We start from the raw sequence: 21,865 nt of genomic DNA, 5'->3' as shown, positions 1-21,865 counted from the left end.
TTCGTTGTGAGAGAAAAATACCCTTCGACCCTGGTGAGACCTCTATACCAAGAAAATATCTTAATTGTCCCAAGTCCTTCACTTCAAACTCATGCGCAAGATGATACTTCAGCTCTGCAACTTCCTTGGAATCATCTCCAGTAATCACAATGTCATCGACATACACTATCAAGATTGCAACCTTGCCATTAATATGCTTATAAAATAGTGTATGGTCAGCATTACTTTGAAAATAACCCCTTTTTAGCATGGCATGTCTAAACCGATCAAACCAAGCACGTGGTGATTGCTTTAAGCCATATAAAGAACGATGTAGGTGCAATACCTTTCCAACAGTTTTACTTCACTCAAATCCAGGCGGTATATGCATGTATACTGCTTCTTGGAGATCACCATGAAGGAAAGCATTCTTCACATCCATCTGGTAAATATCCCAATCAAGGTTTGCAGCACATGATATAAGTGTCCTTACTGAATTCATCTTCGCCACAGGTGCAAAGGTCTCTTCATAATCGATTCCATATGTTTGTGTGTAGCCTTTTGCCACGAGACGGGCTTTATACCTATCCACCTTTCCCTCAGGGGTGTGTTTAATAGTGAATGCCCACTTACATCCTACTGGTTGCTTACCTGGTGGTAGATCCACAAGCTCCCAAGTCTAATTCTTCTCCAAGGCTTTCATCTCATCAAGCATTGCTCCCTTCCAGTTTGGGTCCTCTATAGCTATTTTCCAGTTTGATGGTATGGAAACAGAGTCTAAAGAGGCAATAAAGCTTTTGAAGGGTGGAGTGCAATATTCATAGGAAATGAAATTAGCTATATCATGTTTATAATCTTTGAGGTGTCCAGGAATGTTTCCATTTCTTGTAGGTTTCCTCATAGCAATAGGTAGATCATTTTCAGGAGCAAGGATAGATAATTGATTATCACTCTGCCTGATGGTGCTAATAGGAGCAACATGACTAGAGAGGTTATTGTTGTTGGGGAACGTAGCATAAATTCAAAATTTTCCTACGTGTCACCAAGATCTATCTATGGAGTCATCTAGCAACGAGGGAGGAGTGGATCTACATACCCTTGTAGATCGCGCGCGGAAGCGTTCAAGAGAACGGGGTTGATGGAGTCGTACTCGTCGTGATCCAAATCACCGATGATCCTAGCGCCGAACGGACGGCACCTCCGTGTTCAACACACGTACGGAGCAGCGACGTCTCCTCCTTCTTGATCCAGCAAGGGGGAGGAGAGGTTGATGGAGATCCAGCAGCACGACGGCGTGGTGGTGGAAGTAGCGGGATTCCAACAGGGCTTCGCCAAGCGCTGCGGGAGGAGGGAGGTGTGTCATGGGAGGGAGAGGGAGGCGCCAGGGCTTAGGTGTTGCTGCCCTCCCTTCCCCCACTATATATAGGACCAAGGGAGAGGGGGGCCGCAGCCTTGGCCCTTCCTCCAAGGAAGGGTGCGGCCAGGGAGGAGTCCCTCCTCCCCAAGGCACCTCGGAGGTGCCTTCCCCCTTTAGGACTCTTCCTTTCCCTCTTCTCTTGGCGCATGGGCCTCTTGGGGCTGGTGCCCTTGGCCCATATAGGCCAAGGTGCACCCCCTACAGCCCATGTGGCCCCCCGGGGCAGGTGGCCCCACCCGGTGGACCCCCGGGACCCTTCCGGTGGTCCCGGTACAATACCGGTGACCCCGAAACTTGTCTGGCGACCAAAACAAGACTTCCCATATATAAATCTTTACCTCCGGACCATTCTAGAACTCCTCGTGACGTCCCGGATCTCATCCGGGACTCCGAACAACTTTCGGGTTACCGCATACTAATATCTCTATAACCCTAGCGTCACCGAACCTTAAGTGTGTAGACCCTACGGGTTCGGGAGACATGCAGACATGACCGAGATGACTCTCCGGTCAATAACCAACAGCGGATCTGGATACCCATGTTGGCTCCCACATGTTCCACGATGATCTCATCGGATGAACCACGATGTCAAGGACTTAATCAATCCCGTATACAATTCCCTTTGTCTATCGGTACAATACTTGCCCGAGATTCGATCGTCGGTATCCCGATACCTTGTTTAATCTCGTTACCGGCAAGTCTCTTTACTCGTTCTGTAACAGATCATCCCGTGATAAACTCCTTGATCACATTGTGCACATTATGATGATGTCCTACCGAGTGGGCCCGGAGATACCTCTCCGTCACACGGAGTGACAAATCCCAGTCTCGATTCGTGCCAACCCAACAGACACTTTCGGAGATACCCGTAGTGCACCTTTATAGTCACCCAGTTACGTTGTGACGTTTGGCACACCCAAAGTATTCCTACGGTATCCGGGAGTTGCACAATCTCATGGTCTAAGGAAATGATACTTGACATTAGAAAAGCTTTAGCATACGAACCACATGATCTTGTGCTAGGCTTAGGATTGGGTCTTGTCCATCACATCATTCTCCTAATGATGTGATCCCGTTATCAATGACATCCAATGTCCATGGTCAGGAAACCGTAACCATCTATTGATCAACGAGCTAGTCAACTAGAGGCTTACTAGGGACATGGTGTTGTCTATGTATCCACACATGTATCTGAGTTTCCTATCAATACAATTCTAGCATGGATAATAAACGATTATCATGAACAAGGAAATATAATAATAACTAATTTATTATTGCCTCTAGGGCATATTTCCAATAGTCTCCCACTTGCACTAGAGTCAATAATCCAGTTCACATCGATATGTGATTAACACTCAAGGTCACATCCCCATGTGACTAACACCCAAAGAGTCTACTAGAGTCGATAATCTAGTTCACATTACCATGTGATTAACACTCGATGAGTTCTGGGTTTGATCATGTTATGCTTGTGAGAGATGTTATAGTCAACGGATCTGAACCTTTTAGATCCGTGTGTGCTTTACAAAACTCTATGTCATCTCCTAGATGCAGCTACCACGTTCTATTTGGAGCTATTCCAAACAACTGTTCTACTATACGAATCCAGTTTACTACTCAGAATAATCTGGATTAGTGTCAAAGTTTGCATCGGCGTAACCCTTTACGACGAACTCTTTTACCACCTCCATAATCGAGAAAATTCCTTAGTCCACTAGTTACTAAGGATAACTTTGACCGCTATCATGTAATCCATTCTTGGATCACTCTTGTACCCCTTGACTGACTCATGGCAAGGCACACTTCAGGTGCGGTACACAACATAGCATACTGTAGAGCCTACGTCTAAAGCATAGGGGACGACCTTCGTCCTTTCTCTCTATTCTGCCGTGGTCAGGTTTCGAGTCTTACTCAATATTCACACCTTATAACACAGCCAAGAACTCCTTCTTTGCCGATCCATTTTGAACTCCTTCAAAATCTTGTCACGGTATGTATTCATTTGAAAGTACCATTAAGCGTTTTGATCTATCCTTATAGATCTTGATGCTCAATGTTCAAATAGCTTAATCCAGGCTTTCCATTGAAAAACACTTTCCAAATAACCCTATATGCTTTCCAGAAATTCTACGTCATTTCTGATCATCAATATGTCAACAACATATATTCATCAGAAATTCTATAGTGCTCCCACTCACTTCTTTGGAAATACAAGTTTCTCATAAACTTTGTATACACCCAAAATCTTTGATCATCTCATCAAAGCATACATTTCAACTCCGAGATGCTTACTCCAGTCCTTAGAAGGATTGCTGGAGCTTTGCATACTTATTAGCATCTTTCAGGATTGACAAAACCTTCCGGTTGTATCACATACAACCTTTCCTCAAGAAAATCGTCGAGGAAACAATGTTTTTGACATCCTATCTGCAAGATTTCATAAATAATGCAGTAATTGCTAATATAATTCTAACAGACTCTTAGCATCGCTACGAGTGAGAAAGTCTCATCGTAGTCAACTCCTTGAACTTGTCGGAAAACATCTTAACGACAAGTCGAGCTTTCTTAATGGTGATACCTACCATCATTGTCCGTCTTCCTTTTAAAATCCATATGTACCTAACAGCCTTACGACCATCAAGTAGTTCTCCCAAAGTCTACACTTTGTTTTCATACATGGATCCTCTCTCGGATTTTATGGCCTCGAGCCATTTATCGGAATTCGGGCCCACCATCGCTTCTCCATGGCTCGTAGGTTCACTGTTGTCTAGCAACATGACTTCCAAGACAGGATCACGTACCACTCTGAAGTAGTACGCATCCTTGTCATCCCACGAGGTTTGGTAGTGACTTGATCTGAAGTTTCATGATCACTATCATAAGCTTCCACTTCAATTGGTGTAGGTGCCACAGGTACAACTTCCTATGCCCTGCCACACACTAGTTGAAGAGACGGTTCAATAACATCATCAAGTCTCCACCATCCTCCCACTCAATTCTTTCGAGAGAAACTTTTCCTCGAGAAAGGACCCGATTCTAGAAACAATCCCTTATTGCTTTCGGTTCTGAGATAGGAGGTATACCCAACTGTTTTGGGTGTCCTATAAAGATGCATTTATCCGCTTTGGTTCGAGCTTATCAGCCTAAAACTTTTTCACATAAGCGTCGCAGCCCCAAACTTTTAAGAAATGACAGCTTAGGTTTCCCTAAACCATAGTTCATACGGTGTCATCTCATCGGGATTACGTGGTGCCCCTTTTAAAGTGAATGTGGTTGTCTCTAATGCCTAACCCATAAACTATTGTGGTAATTCGATAAGAGACATCATGGTATGCATCATATCCAATAGGGTGCGGTTATGATGTTCGGACACACCATCACACTATGGTGTTCCAGGCTGTATTAGTTGTGAAACAATTTCCACAATGTCTTAATTCTATGCCAAACTCGTAATTCAGATACTCATCTCTATGATCATATCATAGATATTTTATCCTCTTCTCATGACGATCTTTCAACTTCACCCTGAAATTACTTGAACCTTTCAATAATTCAGACTCGTGATTCATCAAGTAAATATACTCAACATCTACTCAAATCATCTGTGAAGTAAGAACATAACGATATCCACTACACGCCTCAGCACTCATTGGACTGCACACATCAAAATGTATTACTTCCAACAAGTTGCTTTCTAGTTCCATTTTACTGAAAATGAGGCTTTCAGTCATCTTGCCCATGTGGTATGATTTGCATGTCTCAAGTGATTCAAAATCAAGTGAGTCCAAACGGTCCATTTGCATGGAGTTTCTTCATGCATATACACCAATAGACATGGTTCGCATGTCTCAAACTTTTCAAAAATGAGTGAGCCCAAAGATCCATCAACATGGAGCTTCTTCATGCGTTTTATACCGATATGACTTACGTGGCAGTGCCACAAGTAGGTGGTACTATCATTACTATCTTTTGGCATGAACATGTGTATCACTACGATCGAGATTCAATAAACCATTCATTTCAGGTGTAAGACCATTGAAGGTATTATTCAAATAAATAGAGTAACCATTATTCTCCTTAAATGAATAACCGTATCGCGATAGACATAATCCAATCATGTCTATGCTCAACGCAAACACCAAATAACAATTATTTAGGTTTTAATACCAATCTCGATGGTAGAGGGAGCGTGCGATGCTTGATCATATCAACCTTGGAAACACTTCCAACACATATCGTTAGCTCACCTTTAGCTAGTCTCCGTTTATTCCGTAGCTTTTATTTCGAGTTACTAACACTTAGCAACCGAACCGGTATCTAATACCCTGGTGCTACTAGGAGTACTAGTAAAGTACACATTAACATAATACATCCAATATACTTTTATCGACCTTGCCAGCCTTCTTATCTACCAAGTATCTAGGGTAATTCTGCTCCAGTGGTTGTTCCCTTTATTACAGAAGCACTTAGTCTCGGGTTTGGGTTCAACCTTGGGTTTCTTCACTAGAGCAGCAGCTGATTTGCCGTTTCATGAAGCATCCCTTTTTGCCCTTGCCCTTCTTGAAACTAGTGGTTTCACCAACCATCAACAATTGATGCTCCATCTTGATCTCTACTTTTGTGGTGTCAAACATCGCGAATATCTCAAGGATCATCATATATGTCCCTGATATATTATAGTTCATCACGAAGCTCAAGCAGCTTGGTGGTAATGACTTCGGAGAACCATCACTATTTCATCTGGAAGATCAACTCCCACTCGATTCAAGCGATTGTTGTACTCAGACAATCTGAGCACAAGTTCAACAATTGAGCTTTTCTCCCTTAGTTTGTAGGCTAAGAAAATCGTCGGAGGTCTTATACCTCTTGACGTGGGCATGAGCGTGAAATCCCAATTTCAGCCCTCGAAACATCTCATATGTTTCGCGACGTTTTAACACGTCTTCGGTGCCTCAACTCTAAACCGTCTAACTGAACTATCACGTAGTTATCAAAATGTGTATGTCAGATGTTCGCAACATCCACAGACGACGTTCGAGGTTCAGCACACTGAGCGGTGCATTAAGGACATAAGCCTTCTATGAAGCAATGAGGACAATCCTCAGTCTACGGACCTAGTCCGCATAATTGCTACTATCAACTTTCAACTAAATTTTCTCTAGGAACATATCTAAACAGTAGAACTAAAGCGCGAGCTACAACATAATTTGCGAAGACCTTTTGACTATGTTCAAGATAATTAAGTTCATCTTATGAACTCCCACTCAGATAGACATCCCTCCAGTCATCTAAGTGATTACATGATCCGAGTCAACTAGGCCGTGTCCGATCATCACGTGAGACGGACTAGTCATCATCGGTGAACATCTTCATGTTGATCGTATCCACCATACGACTCATGCTCGACCTTTCGGTCTCTTGTGTTCCGAGGTCATGTCTGTACATGCTAGGCTCGTCAAGTCAACCTAAGTGTTTTGCATGTGTTCCGAGGCCATGTCTGTGCATGCTAGGCTTGTCAACACCCGTTGTATTCGAACGTAAGAATCTATCACACCCGATCATCACGTGGTGCTTCGAAACGACGAACTTTCGCAATGGTGCACAGTTAGGGGGAACACTTTCTTGAAATTTTAATGAGGGATCATCTTATTTACTACCGTCGTTCTAAGCAAATAAGATGTATAAACATGATAAACATCACATGCAATCAAATAGTAACATGATATGGCCAATATCATTTTGCTCCTTTTGATCTCCATCTTCGGGGCTCCATGATCATCGTTGTCACCGGCATGACACCATGATCTCCATCATCATGATCTCCATCATCGTGTCTTCATGAAGTTGTCTCGCCAACTATTACTTCTACTACTACAGCTAACGGTTAGCAATAAAGTAAAGTAATTACGTGGCGTTGTTCAATGACACGCAGGTCATATAATAAATAAAGACAACTCCTATGGCTCCTGCCGGTTGTCATACTCATCGACATGTAAGTCTTGATTCGTATTACAAGAACATGATCATCTCATACATCACATATATCATTCATCACATCCTTTGGCCATATCACATCACATAGCATACCCTGCAAAAACAAGTTAGACGTCCTCTAATTGTTGTTTGCATGTTTTACGTGGCTGCTATGGGTTTCTAGCAAGAACATTTCTTACCTACGCAAAAAACACAACGTGATATGCCAATTGCTATTTACCCTTCATAAGGATCCTTTTCATCGAATCCGATCCGACTAAAGTGGGAGAGACAGACACCCGCTAGCCACCTTATGCAACTAGTGCATGTCAGTCGGTGGAACCAGTCTCACGTAAGAGTACGTGTAAGGTCGGTCCGGGCCGCTTCATCCCACAATGCCACCGAATCAAGATTGGACTAGTAACGGTAAGCATATTGAACAAAATCAACGCCCACAACTACTTTGTGTTCTACTCGTGCATAGAAACTACGCATAGACCTAGCTCATGATGCCACTGTTGGGGAACGTAGCATAAATTCAAAATTTTCCTACGTGTCACCAAGATCTATCTATGGAGTCATCTAGCAACGAGGGAAGAGTGGATCTACATACCCTTGTAGATCGCGCGCGGAAGCGTTCAAGAGAATGGGGTTGATGGAGTCGTACTCGTCGTGATCCAAATCACCGATGATCCTAGCGCCGAACGGACGGCACCTCCGCGTTCAACACACGTACGGAGCAGCGACGTATCCTCCTTCTTGATCCAGGAAGGGGGGAGGAGAGGTTGATGGAGATCCAGCAGCACGACGGCGTGGTGGTGGAAGTAGCGGGATTCCAACATGGCTTCGCCAAGCGCTGCGGGAGGAGGGAGGTGTGTCATGGGAGGGAGAGGGAGGCGCCAGGGCTTAGGTGTTGCTGCCCTCCCTTCCCCCACTATATATAGGGCCAAGGGAGAGGGGGCGCAGCCTTGGCCCTTCCTCCAAGGAAGGGTGCGGCCAGGGAGGAGTCCCTCCTCCCCAAGGCACCTCGGAGGTGCCTTCCCCCTTTATGACTCTTCCTTTCCCTCTTCTCTTGGCGCATGGGCCTCTTGGGGCTGGTGCCCTTGGCCCATATAGGCCAAGGCGCACCCCCTACAGCCCATGTGGCCCCCCGGGGCAGGTGGCCCCACCCGGTGGACCCCCGGGACCCTTCCGGTGGTCCCGGTACAATACCGGTGACCTCAAAACTTGTCCGGCGACCAAAACAAGACTTCCCATATATAAATCTTTACCTCCGGACCATTCTGGAACTCCTCGTGACGTCCGGGATCTCATCCGAGACCCCGAACAACTTTCGGGTTACCGCATACTAATATCTCTATAACCCTAGCGTCACCGAACCTTAAGTGTGTAGACCCTACGGGTTCGGGAGACATGCAGACATGACCGAGATGACTCTCCGGTCAATAACCAACAGCGGGATCTGGATACCCATGTTGGCTCCCACATGTTCCACGATGATCTCATCGGATGAACCACGATGTCAAGGACTTAATCAATCCCGTATACAATTCCCTTTGTCTATCGATACAATACTTGCCCGAGATTCGATCGTCGGTATCCCGATACCTTGTTCAATCTCGTTACCGGCAAGTCTCTTTACTCGTTCCGTAACAGATCATCCCGTGATAAACTCCTTGATCACATTGTGCACATTATGATGATGTCCTACCGAGTGGGCCCAGAGATACCTCTCCGTCACACGGAGTGACAAATCCCAGTCTCGATTCGTGCCAACCCAACAGACACTTTCGGAGATACCCGTAGTGCACCTTTATAGTCACCCAGTTACGTTGTGACGTTTGGCACACCCAAAGTATTCCTACGGTATCCGGGAGTTGCACAATCTCATGGTCTAAGGAAATGATACTTGACATTAGAAAAGCTTTAGCATACGAACTACATGATCGTGTGCTAGGCTTAGGATTGGGTCTTATCCATCACATCATTCTCCTAATGATGTGATCCCGTTATCAATGACATCCAATGTCCATGGTCAGGAAACCGTAACCATCTATTGATCAACGAGCTAGTCAACTAGAGGCTTACTAGGGACATGGTGTTGTCTATGTATCCACACATGTATCTGAGTTTCCTATCAATACAATTCTAGCATGGATAATAAACGATTATCATGAACAAGGAAATATAATAATAACTAATTTATTATTGCCTCTAGGGCATATTTCCAACAATTTTTAGTACCTGGGTCCTCATGCATGTCAAGCTCACCATCTTGTGAAGGAAGTGAAGAGTCTCCTGATGCATCTTGTATGTCTCCATGATCAGAACCATTATTACACCCATCGCTATTTGTCTCCTCCCTTGATTTCGAACATCATCTAAAGTGGGTAAACCATTTGAAGTGGAAACATGAATAGGGATTAATGGAGATCCTTTAGTACCACTCTCCCCTTCCCGCTGCACTTTAGATGGGGATAAGGCAATGCCAGTGTCATTGGTTGAGCCATAATATGATTCATGTTCACGGAATGTCACATCCATGCTCACAAAAAACCGGCGCTCCGAAGGACACCAACACCGGTAACCCTTTTGAGAAGGAGAATAACCCATGAAAACACATTTGAGAGCACGTGGATCTAATTTTCCAACAGAGTTCCTATAATCATGCACAAAGCAAACACACCCAAAGACCTTTGGAGGAACTACAAAATCATTAGATTTAAGAAGACACTCAGCAGGGGTCTTATGGCCAAGAACCCGAAGAGGCATACGGTTTATCAAGTATGTTGCAGTTTTTATTGCCTCCCCCCAAAGACATTTAGGCACGTTCATGGTAAACATAAGTGAGCGTGCAACCTCAAGCAAATGTCTATTTTTACGCTCTACAACACCATTTTGTTCTGGAGTGTTAACACATGTACTTTGATGTTCAATGCCGTTTGAGGCAAGGAATTGTCCAAACTCCTGGTTAATATATTCCGTACCATTGTCTGACCGTAAGATTTTAATAGTTGCCCCATGTTGATTTTTAATAAGAGCACATAAATCCTTAAAAACCGAGCACACATCACTCTTATGCTTCAGGAGATAAAGCCAAGTGTAGCGACTAAAGCAATCGATAAAAGTTACAAACCATCGATGCCCAAAAATTGAACGAACCTCACAAGGTCCCCAAACATCTGAGTGAATCATTTCAAATGGTTTGCCACTTCTTAATCCTATACTAGGATATGAACCCCTTGTATGTTTAGCCAATTCACAAGCATCACATGCAAGGATCTCCCTAGGACACAATTTGAAAAGAGAGGGGTAAATACGAAACAGTGCAACAAAAGAGAGATGCCCAAGCCTGCGATGGTATAGTAGTAGTTCTTGACTAGGAGACAAGCATAACGCAAAAGCAACTTCATCACTTCCTTCATCAAGATAGTAGAGTCCATCATGCACGGTCCCAGTCCCCAATAGTCTCCCTGTCCCTAGCTCCTGAAAAGCACAACAAGTAGGATCAAACCAACCTCTACAATTGAGAGATTTAATAATAGAGCTAACTGACAAGAGGATGACTAGAAAATTAGGAACATGCAAGACAGGAGATAAGGACAATGTCTTGGTGCACCTAACAGATCCACGTCCTGTGATAGGTGCCATGGATCCATCAGCTACACGTACCTTGTCCTTACCTGAACAAGGTGTATAGGAAGTGAATATATTTGAAGCTCCTGTCATGTGGTTTGTAGCTCCTGTATCAATAATCCAAGATTTTGATTGTGTTGTAACATTGTGCGCCTGGTGAGGTGTCATACCTTTGTGTGAAGTAGCATGGAAACTAGATTCAACTGTAGAGGAATCCTGGGAGGAAGACAAGTCTTCTGAGAGACTAAGCTTGGAGGTGAAATCCTCAAGAGCTTGCACATCTACCACCGGTAGCCCCCCCTTGGATGTAGTGAGGTTAGCTTGTCTTTTATGAGCTCCCTGACCTCCCCCTGGCTGAGACTTTCCTTTTTCCCACCAAGTTGGATAGCCATGCAGTTCAAAACATGCATCCTTTGTGTGTCCAGGCCTTTTGCAATGGTTGCAAAAAAGTTTGCTTTTATCTATTTTACGAAAGGACTTAGGAGCACGACGAGCTTGTATGGATAGGGCTGCACGTGCATCTGATTTTTCTTGACCATGCTCCTTGGGTTGAGCAAGACGAGTCTCCTCCTCAATCACACTGGAAATGATATCGTCAAGGCTTAGCCATTCAGTCTTGGAGAATATAAGCTGGCGACGGAGATCAAACTCCTGATTTAGGCCATCGAGGAAGAGCTTGCCCACAAACGGTTCAAACCAGGTATGGTGAACAGTCATGTCATTCTTATCAACAGGCTCAAAAGGGTGGTAATAATGCAACTCCCTGTACAGTCTCTTCATCTCACCTGCATACTCAGTCACTGATTTCGAGCCTTGCTTCAAGTTAGTCAACTCATGCATGATGCGAGTAGCCTGCATCTTATTTGACTTTCCTGAAAATTGCTTCTCCAAAGCTTTCCACACTTCAAATATAGTAGTCATAGTCTCAACTTGTTCTCGAATAGGTGGTTCCATGCTTCCTAATAACCAGACCAACACTCTATCATTAATTTGTTTTGTGCTAGTGCCACTTTTCAGTTTCTCTTCATCAGCACTAAGCAATTCTTCATAGCCATGAGAATTCAGAATTAACTGGGCATGACGCGCCCAGCTGATGTAATTGCTCGGTCCACCCAACTTTACTGGATTAGGCTCAAGTGCATACTTGATTGCTTCAGGAACCACTTTGAGTTGTTGCTGTTGCTGCTCAAATACTTTGCTTAAAATCTCATACAACTTATCCACACTAGAATCCCCTGATTTCTCCTTGGTTGGATCTTCCATGACTCACTACAACCCAACCAGGAGCTAGTCACACATGACTTGATTTTGCAGCACTCCGCTAGCAACAGTACACTAGTACAAAATGTTGATGGCAAGTAGATGTACTTCTACGAGTTGCTCTCAAATGCACACAGGCACGAGCAGAGTATTTTAATCCGGACACCCAGCAATACGAGCTTTCCAGCGGCACTAATCACAATTGTCCAGAGGAAGGCGCACACACTATTTTCTTCTCACACATATGACCAAATGCAGTGACAAAGAAAAGTGAACTGTACTTGTATGCACGCCTGACCAAATCTCACGGGACTAGACCAGGAGAAGCACCAAATGCACGCACCACTATCAATCAGCTAGCCTTGCAATCAATCGGACACCTAGCAAGCTAGCTTACTGCTTGGACATGGGCGACGCAGCATCACCAAGTAATTTCCTGATGGACCAGCCCAAGCATACAGCATCCAGCGCAGCCGCACCAGACGGTGGTCGGCGATGCGGCAGGCAACAGTACGCCGGTCGCGGTGCTCCTTCCGCAGCTTCGAGAGAACAGCGGCCGCCGGCGTACGACGGAGATGGGTGCGCAGCAACCAACACCCACAGCCAGAAATCACGGCGACACAGCGCCTCAATCAGCCGCCATCAAGATCAAAATCACATCAGATTAACCTGCCCTGATGCCATGATGAAAATCATGTGGGATTTGTAAGATTTGGGCTAGGGATTGGAGATGGCACGAAGAGGATTTGGGGGAATTCTGGAGCATTCCTCACCGATCCAGTCTCTCCGTTCTGAGTTATATTTTGTTTGTACACTTTACATTTTAGACCCTACAGAGTTCTCTAATTACATTATTTATACACCAACACTAATAATGTGAAGGGTGCGGCTAGGTCCCAGTCGACAGAGATGTAACCAAGTCTCGGTCAAATGACGTATCATGTAAGAAAGAAAGAAAAAAATCTAAAAAGAAAATTTTGCATGAATACGAAGGTTTGATCTTACAAATATAGCACCGACTGAGACATAACCAAGTCTCAGTCTAAGACTTAGCAAGATTGTTGTGTGAAACGTGTGAAATCAGATTAAATGAAATGTGTGAATCTAGATTGTTCATTCTTCATCTGACAGTTGACAGAGGCAAAAGTCAGGCTACCAAAGTCCAGCTGATCTAAGCCGGAAATTTCACTATGGTAACATCCTTTGGTTTGAGTTTCATAGGAAAAAAACAAGGAGACATTACAATTCACTCAATTTATGTACACCTTTGCATATGTTTTAACTTTGAACTGTGATAACGTTTGATCATTCGGAAATTAGGAACATAACCAGACGAGTATGCCTTCACCTTATTCTACTTTCTCATAAATATGCGTGACATTCCTTCCTTATTAGAGTAACTAATTACATGCATGTAGGAAAAGACAGATTTCATGATGTCATCAAACATTTTTTCCTATTTGAATATTCAAAATATTTTGTAGCTCAAACCATTGGTTCGATTCAAAACCCGTTTTGACATATCTTCAAAACTAGATATCATGTTGATATGTTCCGATGACTTTTTTTGGTTCAAAAGTTACCACTCTGATCATGGTGTTCACTAAAGTTACCGACATATGTTTCAACAACTTTTTTCATCCGTCAAAGTTATCATGGTATTTATATGTAACTTATCAGGTTCGTTGTTCATGCATATCATAATTTACCCATAAGTTATCAGGTATGTTTTTCAACAATTCCGCCCCCTCCCCGCCCCCAGTCAAAGTTCCCTTTTTGAAGGCAGTACGGACATAGACGCTCATACATACGCATAATCAATGCTGAGGAAATCGTTAACTGGTAGCTGCTCGCTCAGCTTGGGAATGGAGATTAATCGGTAAATCGGCCTGTTAACTGGATTAATCGGTCGACTGTTAATTGATGGAATTTTAAACTCAATAGGCACAATTTTTGTATAGAGACAATATGAAAATGCCAAACGGAGACCGAGCTCCATGGAGGCCTTTATTTGAAAACTTCAAAATTCAAACTTTTCAGTTTCAGAAAATTCTGAAAATAAATACACATATACCTAGATATATAATGTACACGTGTGCAAATTTTTAGTTCGAAATACAATAAAATGTGAGCTACACAAAAAAGACAAATCTGAGGCTTTTTAGCATATGTACTGTTCATCTTTAAAGTCTATGATTTTTTTTGTGAAGCTTGCAATTCAAGGTATTTCATCCTTAAAAATTTCACACATACACTTTACATCCTTGCATACATGTCTAATTTTTCAGAATTTTTTAAACCGAAATTTTTGAATTTTGAATTTTTTAAAATAAATGGCTCCATGGAGCTCGGTCTCCAAAATGCCCTACTCCTTGAATGCTATAAAAATTCTACATTGCACATATGAAGCAAATGGCACCGTTTTATTTTCTCAATAGATCATGCACATGTATATGACAACAATCATCAACAAACATGTATACATCAACATCTTTTGCTAATTTACGCCTGGACCACAACTCCGAGAGACGGCGGCCGCGCGACGGCGACACGTAGAGGGTGGTGGCAGGTCGCAAAGGAGGAGGCGAAGTAGCAGCGCATAGAGGGAGCACATGAAGCGGCGACACATAGGGGAGGAAGGGAAGGGACGAAGCGCCAACGTGAACCTGGCCACGCAATCTAGGTCGGGAGGGGATGAGAGGAGCGGGAGGGGGTGGGAAGAGGGCCAAACCCTAACTATTTAGGAGCATGAGCGGGCTAGGAGGGGTTATGGGCCAAATAATCGACCTTTCTTTGCCCACCAGTTAATGGGCCAGCAGTGATTACTCGGCCAAGGATGTGATGCATGAATTACCATGCTCTTTACAAAGAAGTTATCGGGAGTTTTGTTTTCAGCATCTTTTTCCCGGGGCAAAAACTATTGCGGTGTTTGTGCGTGGGTTATCAGCAACGTTCTGAGGGGCTATATTACCATGCTAGTTACCAGGGTTATGTTTTTCAACAACTTTTTCCCTGGTCAAACTTACCACGGTGTTTACGCGTAAGTTATCAAGTCTGCGCTTCGTACTTACCATGCTATTTATACATAAGTTACCGGGGTATATTTTTCATCAACTATTTTTTCCCGAGCAAGTTAGCATGGTGTTCGTACATAAGTTATCAAGTACGTGGTTCATATATTACCGTGTTATTTTATACTTAAGTTACTGGATTATGTTTTTTAACAACTTGTTCTTTCCTGGTCAGTGCTACATCGGTGTTTGTACTAATTTATCAAGTTCGTGGTTCGTATATTACCATGGTATTTCAAAAGTTAACGAAACATATTTCAACATTTTTCTCCGAGTCAAAGTTACCACAATATTTGTGCCTAATTTATCAATTCTGTGATGTGTAAAATTATCATGTTGTTTGTACAGAAGTTATTCATTCAAAACCGTAAATTATCAGGTCTTTGGCTGCATCTCATGTAAAGGCTTCATTGGTCCCACCACCAAAATTGCCTACACCACTCTTAGGGGTGTTCGTGAAGATGCCTACTTCCATCACATGAACTAGAACACCGATGAAACTCCAGGAAACCCAATGAAAAGAAAGAAAGAAAATTAGATTCTGATACAGTAGAAAAACCAGCTTAAATAGATTGATTTGGTTATCGGGGTTGGTTGATCCTATACAACGAGGTGATGTGTTTGAATTCCCATGTTACACCTCTTTTCTCTCCTCTAAACGAATAATCTTTTTTGACCTGTATGCTGAGAGAAATACAAGGCAGAGGTGCGGGGGGGGGGGGGGGGGGGGGCGCAGAAAAATTGAGACAATGTAGAGACCAGGGGAGCAAGAAAACTGAGACAAAGGAGGCAAAAAAAACATAGCTGCACAAAAAGACCTACCTAGCCGAGTTGGTCAGTATCCTGTGCTCGCGCTAGCGACTTGGGTTCGTGGTCGCAATTTTCTTCATCTAGATCAATGCACAGGACGATCCATGGCCGCTAGATGTAGATTGGACGCCACTAGGATCGTTCGGATCAGTCCCAAAAAACAGGTGGTCCGGAAATTAAAAATGTTGTTTAACAGCATTAGTATTCCTTTGTTTTTTCAATTCCTATGTATAGAGAAAATGTTGCCTCACGATGGAAGAATAGAACTCCTTTTGAACCCCCACAAAAAAAAATGTGTAAATTAATGCGTTTCCACCAATCCCTCTATAATGCACATGCAAGGCTATAATATTTCTATGTATATTTTTTCCTCTGTTTTTGAGTTATTATGAATCCTGGGCCCTAAAGCTAAAGATAATCATACTTTCAAACAAGACTTCCAGAATTGCTTGTGAGATTAGTATGTTGGCAATATAACCTGGTAGAAAGACCTGATAATCAGATATGAATTTAAAATCAGCTGGCGTGTCTTCCTAAAGGCATCATTACACAAACAGCAATAACTGTTGACGTGTACCACCTGTCGATAAGGCTGCTCGTAATGGAAGTATCGTAGGTAGTATCATGCATGCCAACTAAGCAAGTTTGATGAAATGGCATAGAAATAAATGAAGAAAGAGAGGTTTGAGTATCATATTATGATACCGTCACATATTAAATGATGTGCTACTTTGTGTCATGCATGGCAATAAATGTAGTCCTCTACTTCCTCCTTTCCGGTTTATAGGTCTTATCTCAAAATTTTAGTTTTTTCATTTTATAAGGCTCAATTTGGTTATTTCCTATCACATGCTTAGACTTCAAGATACATTAAATCATTGCATGCAAGTATTAAGAGAAAACTGACCAATGTATACATGCATTATAATTAATGCATTTGTAAACATAATATTTTGAGGAAAACAAAAGCATTAATTGAATGCTTTTGCAAACTACAAAAAATATTTCATCACTTATCATTTATCTTGGTTGGTGAGATTTTTGAATTGAGCCTTATAAACCGAAAAGAAGGGAGTATGATACCAACTTATGATACTATGCATTAAGGATGTACTCCCTTCGTTCCTAAATAATTGTCTTTCTAGATATTTAAACAAGTGACTACATACAGAGCAAAATGAGTAAATCTACACTCTAAAATATGTCTACATGCATCCATATATGGTAGTCCGTTTAAAATGTCTAGAAAGACAAATATTTAGGAACAGAGGAAGTAGTATATGATGATACTGCCCATTACAACCAGCCTAATACTCTGTCTACCTGTTTGCCCGAACAAAACAATAGTACTGCATGACTTATCTCAGAAGACCAAGGAATGATTTTGCAAGCACGAAGAGAAGATAACTACTACTACTAGTAAAACAATAAACGTTCTACCCGTTCAGAAACGAACATGCCACGATATCAACAGCATAGAATTGGAGGTAAACAGGAGTATAATATGGGAATTCCTCAGTACAGGTGATGGCAAAACCTGCGCTCTAACAGCCTTGCTGTCCTAAAACTTATTATGTCAAGCATCAAACTTCCCGGGGACAAAAAAAGGCCTATTTCGCCTGCTTAATGAGTTCCTCTCATCAAAATGATGACACAATAACCATCTGCTACAATAACAAAAGATTTCGGGTGCTAAACTCAAGTAATTGATACAGTCCCCATCCACCAATACCCCATCATCCCGGAATACATCGTCATCGTCATAGTAGGAAAAATCAATCAAGCGATGGCTTTCGCTGCTTCCTCTACCGGAGCAACTGGTGGAGCACCGCCGGTGGTCGGGCTGGAAGAAAATGGATTACCAATTGTTACTACTTCCTCAGAAGTTGTTTACCAGATGAATTTGCATAGAGGATGAGATACTTACAGTCCCACCATGACCTTGAAGGCGTCATAGATTCCCCACTGAGCACCGGTAAGAGTACCGATCATGACGATGCGAAGGGGAAGTCCTCTGGTGAAAAGGCCCAACATGCCAATCTTCTTAACAGCCTACGAAGGTTTAATAATAACATGAAGTCAGCAAATAGTCCAGTAGTTAAGAAGAGGATAGAAAATCTCAAAGATAAACTAGATAGAAACATGCTTACATCACCCACTGTAGCACCCTTGGCATTGTTGAGGAAAGAGACCAGGTTGTCAGCCGGGTGAGAAACAATAGCACAGAAGACACCAGCAATGTAGCCACCAGCAAAGCTGATACCCAACTGGGAAGACTTGCTGCACTCGGCCTTGGGAACAGGAACAGCGTGTTTGTAGATAAGCTCAACAATGGTCTCAAAGGAAGCAAACTTCATCATGGTGTCTGAATAAAGCATGGAAATATTCAATGGATGAGTACACCATAACATATGAACAACAACAGAAGTTCAAAGCATTATACATTCAGCATCTATCAAATTCTATCTAGATGACATGTGATAACTAGAAGGCTACAACTAATAAAATTCAAACATTATGTCATATTCAATTAACATTGGCCAATCCTAGAAGTGGAAGTAGACACTTGCAATCTGCATCAGCTAACATTAGTCTGCGTAAACTTCGAGACTTCAGACAAACTGTAACCAAGCATAACCCCTTAAGAGAGGGGAACACAAACATCATCATGTTATGAGGTATGGAATTGAGATTGATGGGAATTCCCTTTCTTGTCATTTATGAACATAATATCCAAACAAAATTGGCAAACATATAACAGACATGTGGATTCAAAATGTTCTGCCATAACCAATTTACAATAGACAAAAGTTGTCAAGTTCAGTAGATATCAGACTAGATACAGGCATACAGTAATGTCCATATTTATTTTTTTGCGAGAGAAGTGAATTTTGGAGTTTCAGCTAAAAACTACCATCACAACTGTGGAGTGAATGACTCTAAGGAGTCAATGAATAATGCCCATAAGCTAAGCAACAAATAGAAATGGTAAAACGAATATAGAATAGCATCAGCATGGTTGGCCATCAATAGGATAGAAGAATGCTCATACAGGAGAAGAGAAAGTTACTCTACAAAACATCACCAATTGGCATATCAAAGAAAACACAACAGTGCCAATCAGATGAAACAGGAGACCAGCTTTTGAGCATTTGGTGGTACCAAAGCAGGCCACATTTGTGAAACAATCATAGGAGTGACTATTCATATTAAAAGAGTATAACAGAATGATAAGAGACAGCACTTACAAGGAATCTGGCGACCCCAGAGCGGAACAATGCCCTTGTAGAGCCTGGCATTATTAACAAATAAAAGTTAGGGCATAGGATCAGGGTAAGAAAAGAAAATCATTAAGTTTTTAAGTTGGCTGGCAGATTTACTTACCCAGCAGCACCCTCAGCTTTGATGAACTTGGGAAGCCCATCACTCAACCCACGAGCAAATCCAGGCTGTGTCTGCACACGGACCTTGACAGCTTCAAAGGGGCACAGAGCAATATCAGCAATTACCTCAGCAGAAGCTGACCCTGCAAGGTAAATCAGGGTCTTGTACTTCACAGCATTCTCAGGCCCAGCCATATCTGAGTAGGTCTTCTTAAAGAACTCGTAGAACCCAAACTTGCAAGCCCCCTGAGCACTGTAACCAAGCAAGGTAGGCACCCATCCCCTGAAGAATCCCCTAGCTCCTTGCTCCTTTAACAGAACACCAAATCCAGATGAGATGCTCTTGTATTTCGCCGGGTCAATCTGGAACAATTGATAGGAATGTATTAGGTCCAAAATACTTACTTGAAACCTATCGACACTTCACAAGTTGCAGCTTAAAATGTCCATAGAGTCCTAATACCTCAAACAGTAATCACAAATCATAATGTCCATATGAATCTTAACAACCTCAAACAGTAATCACAAATCAGAGTAGATGGTACTTCAATTACAATGCTAGCTGGAATATATGAAATTAAAAAGAAACGAATCAACGGTCTTCAATACAAGATGGATAAGCATTAAGATTGATCAACAATACTGAAAAAAAAAAACATTAGATGATCAATTTGCTGAACTTTAGTCAGATGTGACTTGTTTAGGCAGCTGAACACAAATTGATAATGGCCTGCTGCCCTACAGTTGGGACTGAATTTCCATGACTGAGCGGTTCACTCTAAAGGAACAACATTACACACTGGGGCAGTTTCCTTCACCTGAGTCACCTCACTCTAGAAACATAAAGCATGAAGTACAGGTAAAGTGATCACAGGTTAGTAACATCTCATTCACGCATAGACTTGAAATTAACTCACGCCTGAATGGCATAAGAGCTAACACTAGCACAGACCTGATTTTATACTGATCTTAGTAAAAGCCTAAGAATTGCACATTCATCACCATAATTTGTACTACTACAATACTGTACCAAGTAAAAGCCTAAGAATTACATATTCATCAACATAATTTGTACCACTCCGATGAGAAAAGCACATAATAGACTTGACATTAACTGGGCTAATCTGTGCTTAGCAAGCAATGAAATGCATCTACTGGAACTGCGGTCCACTCAACTGCAAGCGTGTACTAGTAGTCACCAGTTCCTAACAAAGCACGGCAAGCACATCTGCGCCAACATAAAGCATACGGGAGAACAGAACAAGACATAAATCCTTGCCAGCACCAAACTACACGGTCGGAGACACGGAAACTGGCCAGATTCATGCATCCAGATCGCGAAATGCCTGCCTAGATGACGGAGATCGAAATCCGCATCCGCATCGAACCTACCGACCAGATCTACGCCGAATCCTTCGAGAACTGAACCCGAGACGCGCGTGGGAGCACAGATCTAGGCCCTCACCTGCATGTTGCACTTGACGAGGTCGAGCGGGGTGACGGCCATGTGGGTGAGCCCGCAGCTGGCGATCCCCCCGGCGGTGCAGGCGGCGTAGAAGGCGGGAGAGTACATCTCTATCTTCTCGTTGGGCGCGCGGATCGAGAAGGGCCTGCCGCCCCCGACCCCGCCAGCGCCGACGAGGCCAGCAGCCGGGGCCGCGGCGGGCGAGGCGGGCGCCTGGTAGGGCGACGGGGAGGAGGGGAAGCGCGGGGAGGCGGCGGCGGCGAAGGAGCGCGGGGAGTAGAGGAAGCTGGGGAGGAGCGAGTCGCGGGAGAGGTCGGAGAGCGCCATCGCCGCCGGGCCGGGAGATCCGGGCGCGGATTCGCGGGGGGCTGCGGCGCTGGCGATGCTTTCCGAGCTCTCCTCTCCCTTGGCGTGGCGATGTTCGCGTGGATTTGACGGGGGTGCGGCGAGGCCCGAATATATGGAGGCGCTGCGCGTCCCCAACTTGTTGATTATTATTAGGGTATTGGTGGTGGGCTCGCTGGCTGCGGGGCCCGGCGGCAGTGTCCAGTGTGGTTGGTTGGTGCCTGGCATCTGGGGCGTGGATGGTACGCGTTCTTTTCTTCTTCTTTTTTTCATTTTTCAAAGAGGAAACAATGGGAAGTGAAGAAAGCTTTGGGTGTTTTTGGTCTGGCCGGAGTCGTTGCTGCTTTCCCGGAAAAAGAGTCGTGGCCGCTTTCTGGGGTCGTAAATGTGGAATTACGCCTTGCTAATCGCGGCGCGGGTCGCCGTCGCGGAATATGCAGCTGAATATTCCGAGGGGGAGGGGCGCGGCATTGTTCCGCCCGCCCGCCCGCCCGCACATGTGGTCGCGGAGGGGGACGAGCCGCCG

At 43.5% G+C, this 21,865-nt stretch overlaps 2 protein-coding genes across 2 annotated transcripts; both read right to left on the bottom strand.

Moving 5' to 3' along the window:
* Positions 1 to 10,421: 10,421 nt before the first annotated feature.
* LOC123128569 (uncharacterized) lies at positions 10,422 to 13,067 on the bottom strand. The gene is made up of 2 exons (XM_044548606.1): positions 11,176 to 13,067; positions 10,422 to 10,855 (listed from the first exon to the last, which is right to left on the bottom strand). Exons 1-2 carry the CDS (start codon positions 12,266 to 12,268, stop codon positions 10,812 to 10,814), a joined length of 1,137 nt encoding a protein of 378 aa, XP_044404541.1. The 5' UTR covers positions 12,269 to 13,067; the 3' UTR covers positions 10,422 to 10,811.
* A 4,560-nt stretch (positions 13,068 to 17,627) lies between these two features.
* Positions 17,628 to 21,440, bottom strand: LOC123128568 (mitochondrial phosphate carrier protein 3, mitochondrial). Its single transcript, XM_044548605.1, has 6 exons — positions 20,995 to 21,440; positions 19,531 to 19,892; positions 19,395 to 19,438; positions 18,297 to 18,511; positions 18,074 to 18,198; positions 17,628 to 17,989 (listed from the first exon to the last, which is right to left on the bottom strand). Exons 1-6 carry the CDS (start codon positions 21,319 to 21,321, stop codon positions 17,926 to 17,928), a joined length of 1,137 nt encoding a protein of 378 aa, XP_044404540.1. The 5' UTR covers positions 21,322 to 21,440; the 3' UTR covers positions 17,628 to 17,925.
* Between the last annotated feature and the right edge of the window lie 425 nt (positions 21,441 to 21,865).

This window comes from Triticum aestivum, chromosome 6A (genome assembly GCF_018294505.1).
Source record: "Triticum aestivum cultivar Chinese Spring chromosome 6A, IWGSC CS RefSeq v2.1, whole genome shotgun sequence".
Lineage (NCBI taxonomy): Eukaryota > Viridiplantae > Streptophyta > Magnoliopsida > Poales > Poaceae > Triticum > Triticum aestivum.
Note: the sequence above shows the minus strand (reverse complement) of the source record. Positions and strands in the feature narration are given on the sequence as shown.

Bases quoted from the DNA above. Each gene is read 5' to 3' on its own strand.
- LOC123128568 (XM_044548605.1), bottom strand. From the start codon at position 21,321: ATGGCGCTCTCCGACCTCTCCCGCGACTCGCTCCTCCCCAGCTTCCTC. The intron at 19,893-20,994 runs GTGAGGGCCTAG...CAATTGTTCCAG, and splicing joins TCGTCAAGTGCAACATGCAG to ATTGACCCGGCGAAATACAA. The intron at 18,512-19,394 runs GTAAGTGCTGTC...TGCTTTATTCAG, and splicing joins CTGGGGTCGCCAGATTCCTT to ACACCATGATGAAGTTTGCT.
- LOC123128569 (XM_044548606.1), bottom strand. From the start codon at position 12,268: ATGGAAGATCCAACCAAGGAGAAATCAGGGGATTCTAGTGTGGATAAG. The intron at 10,856-11,175 runs GTATGACACCTC...TGTGCTTTTCAG, and splicing joins CCATGCTACTTCACACAAAG to GAGCTAGGGACAGGGAGACT.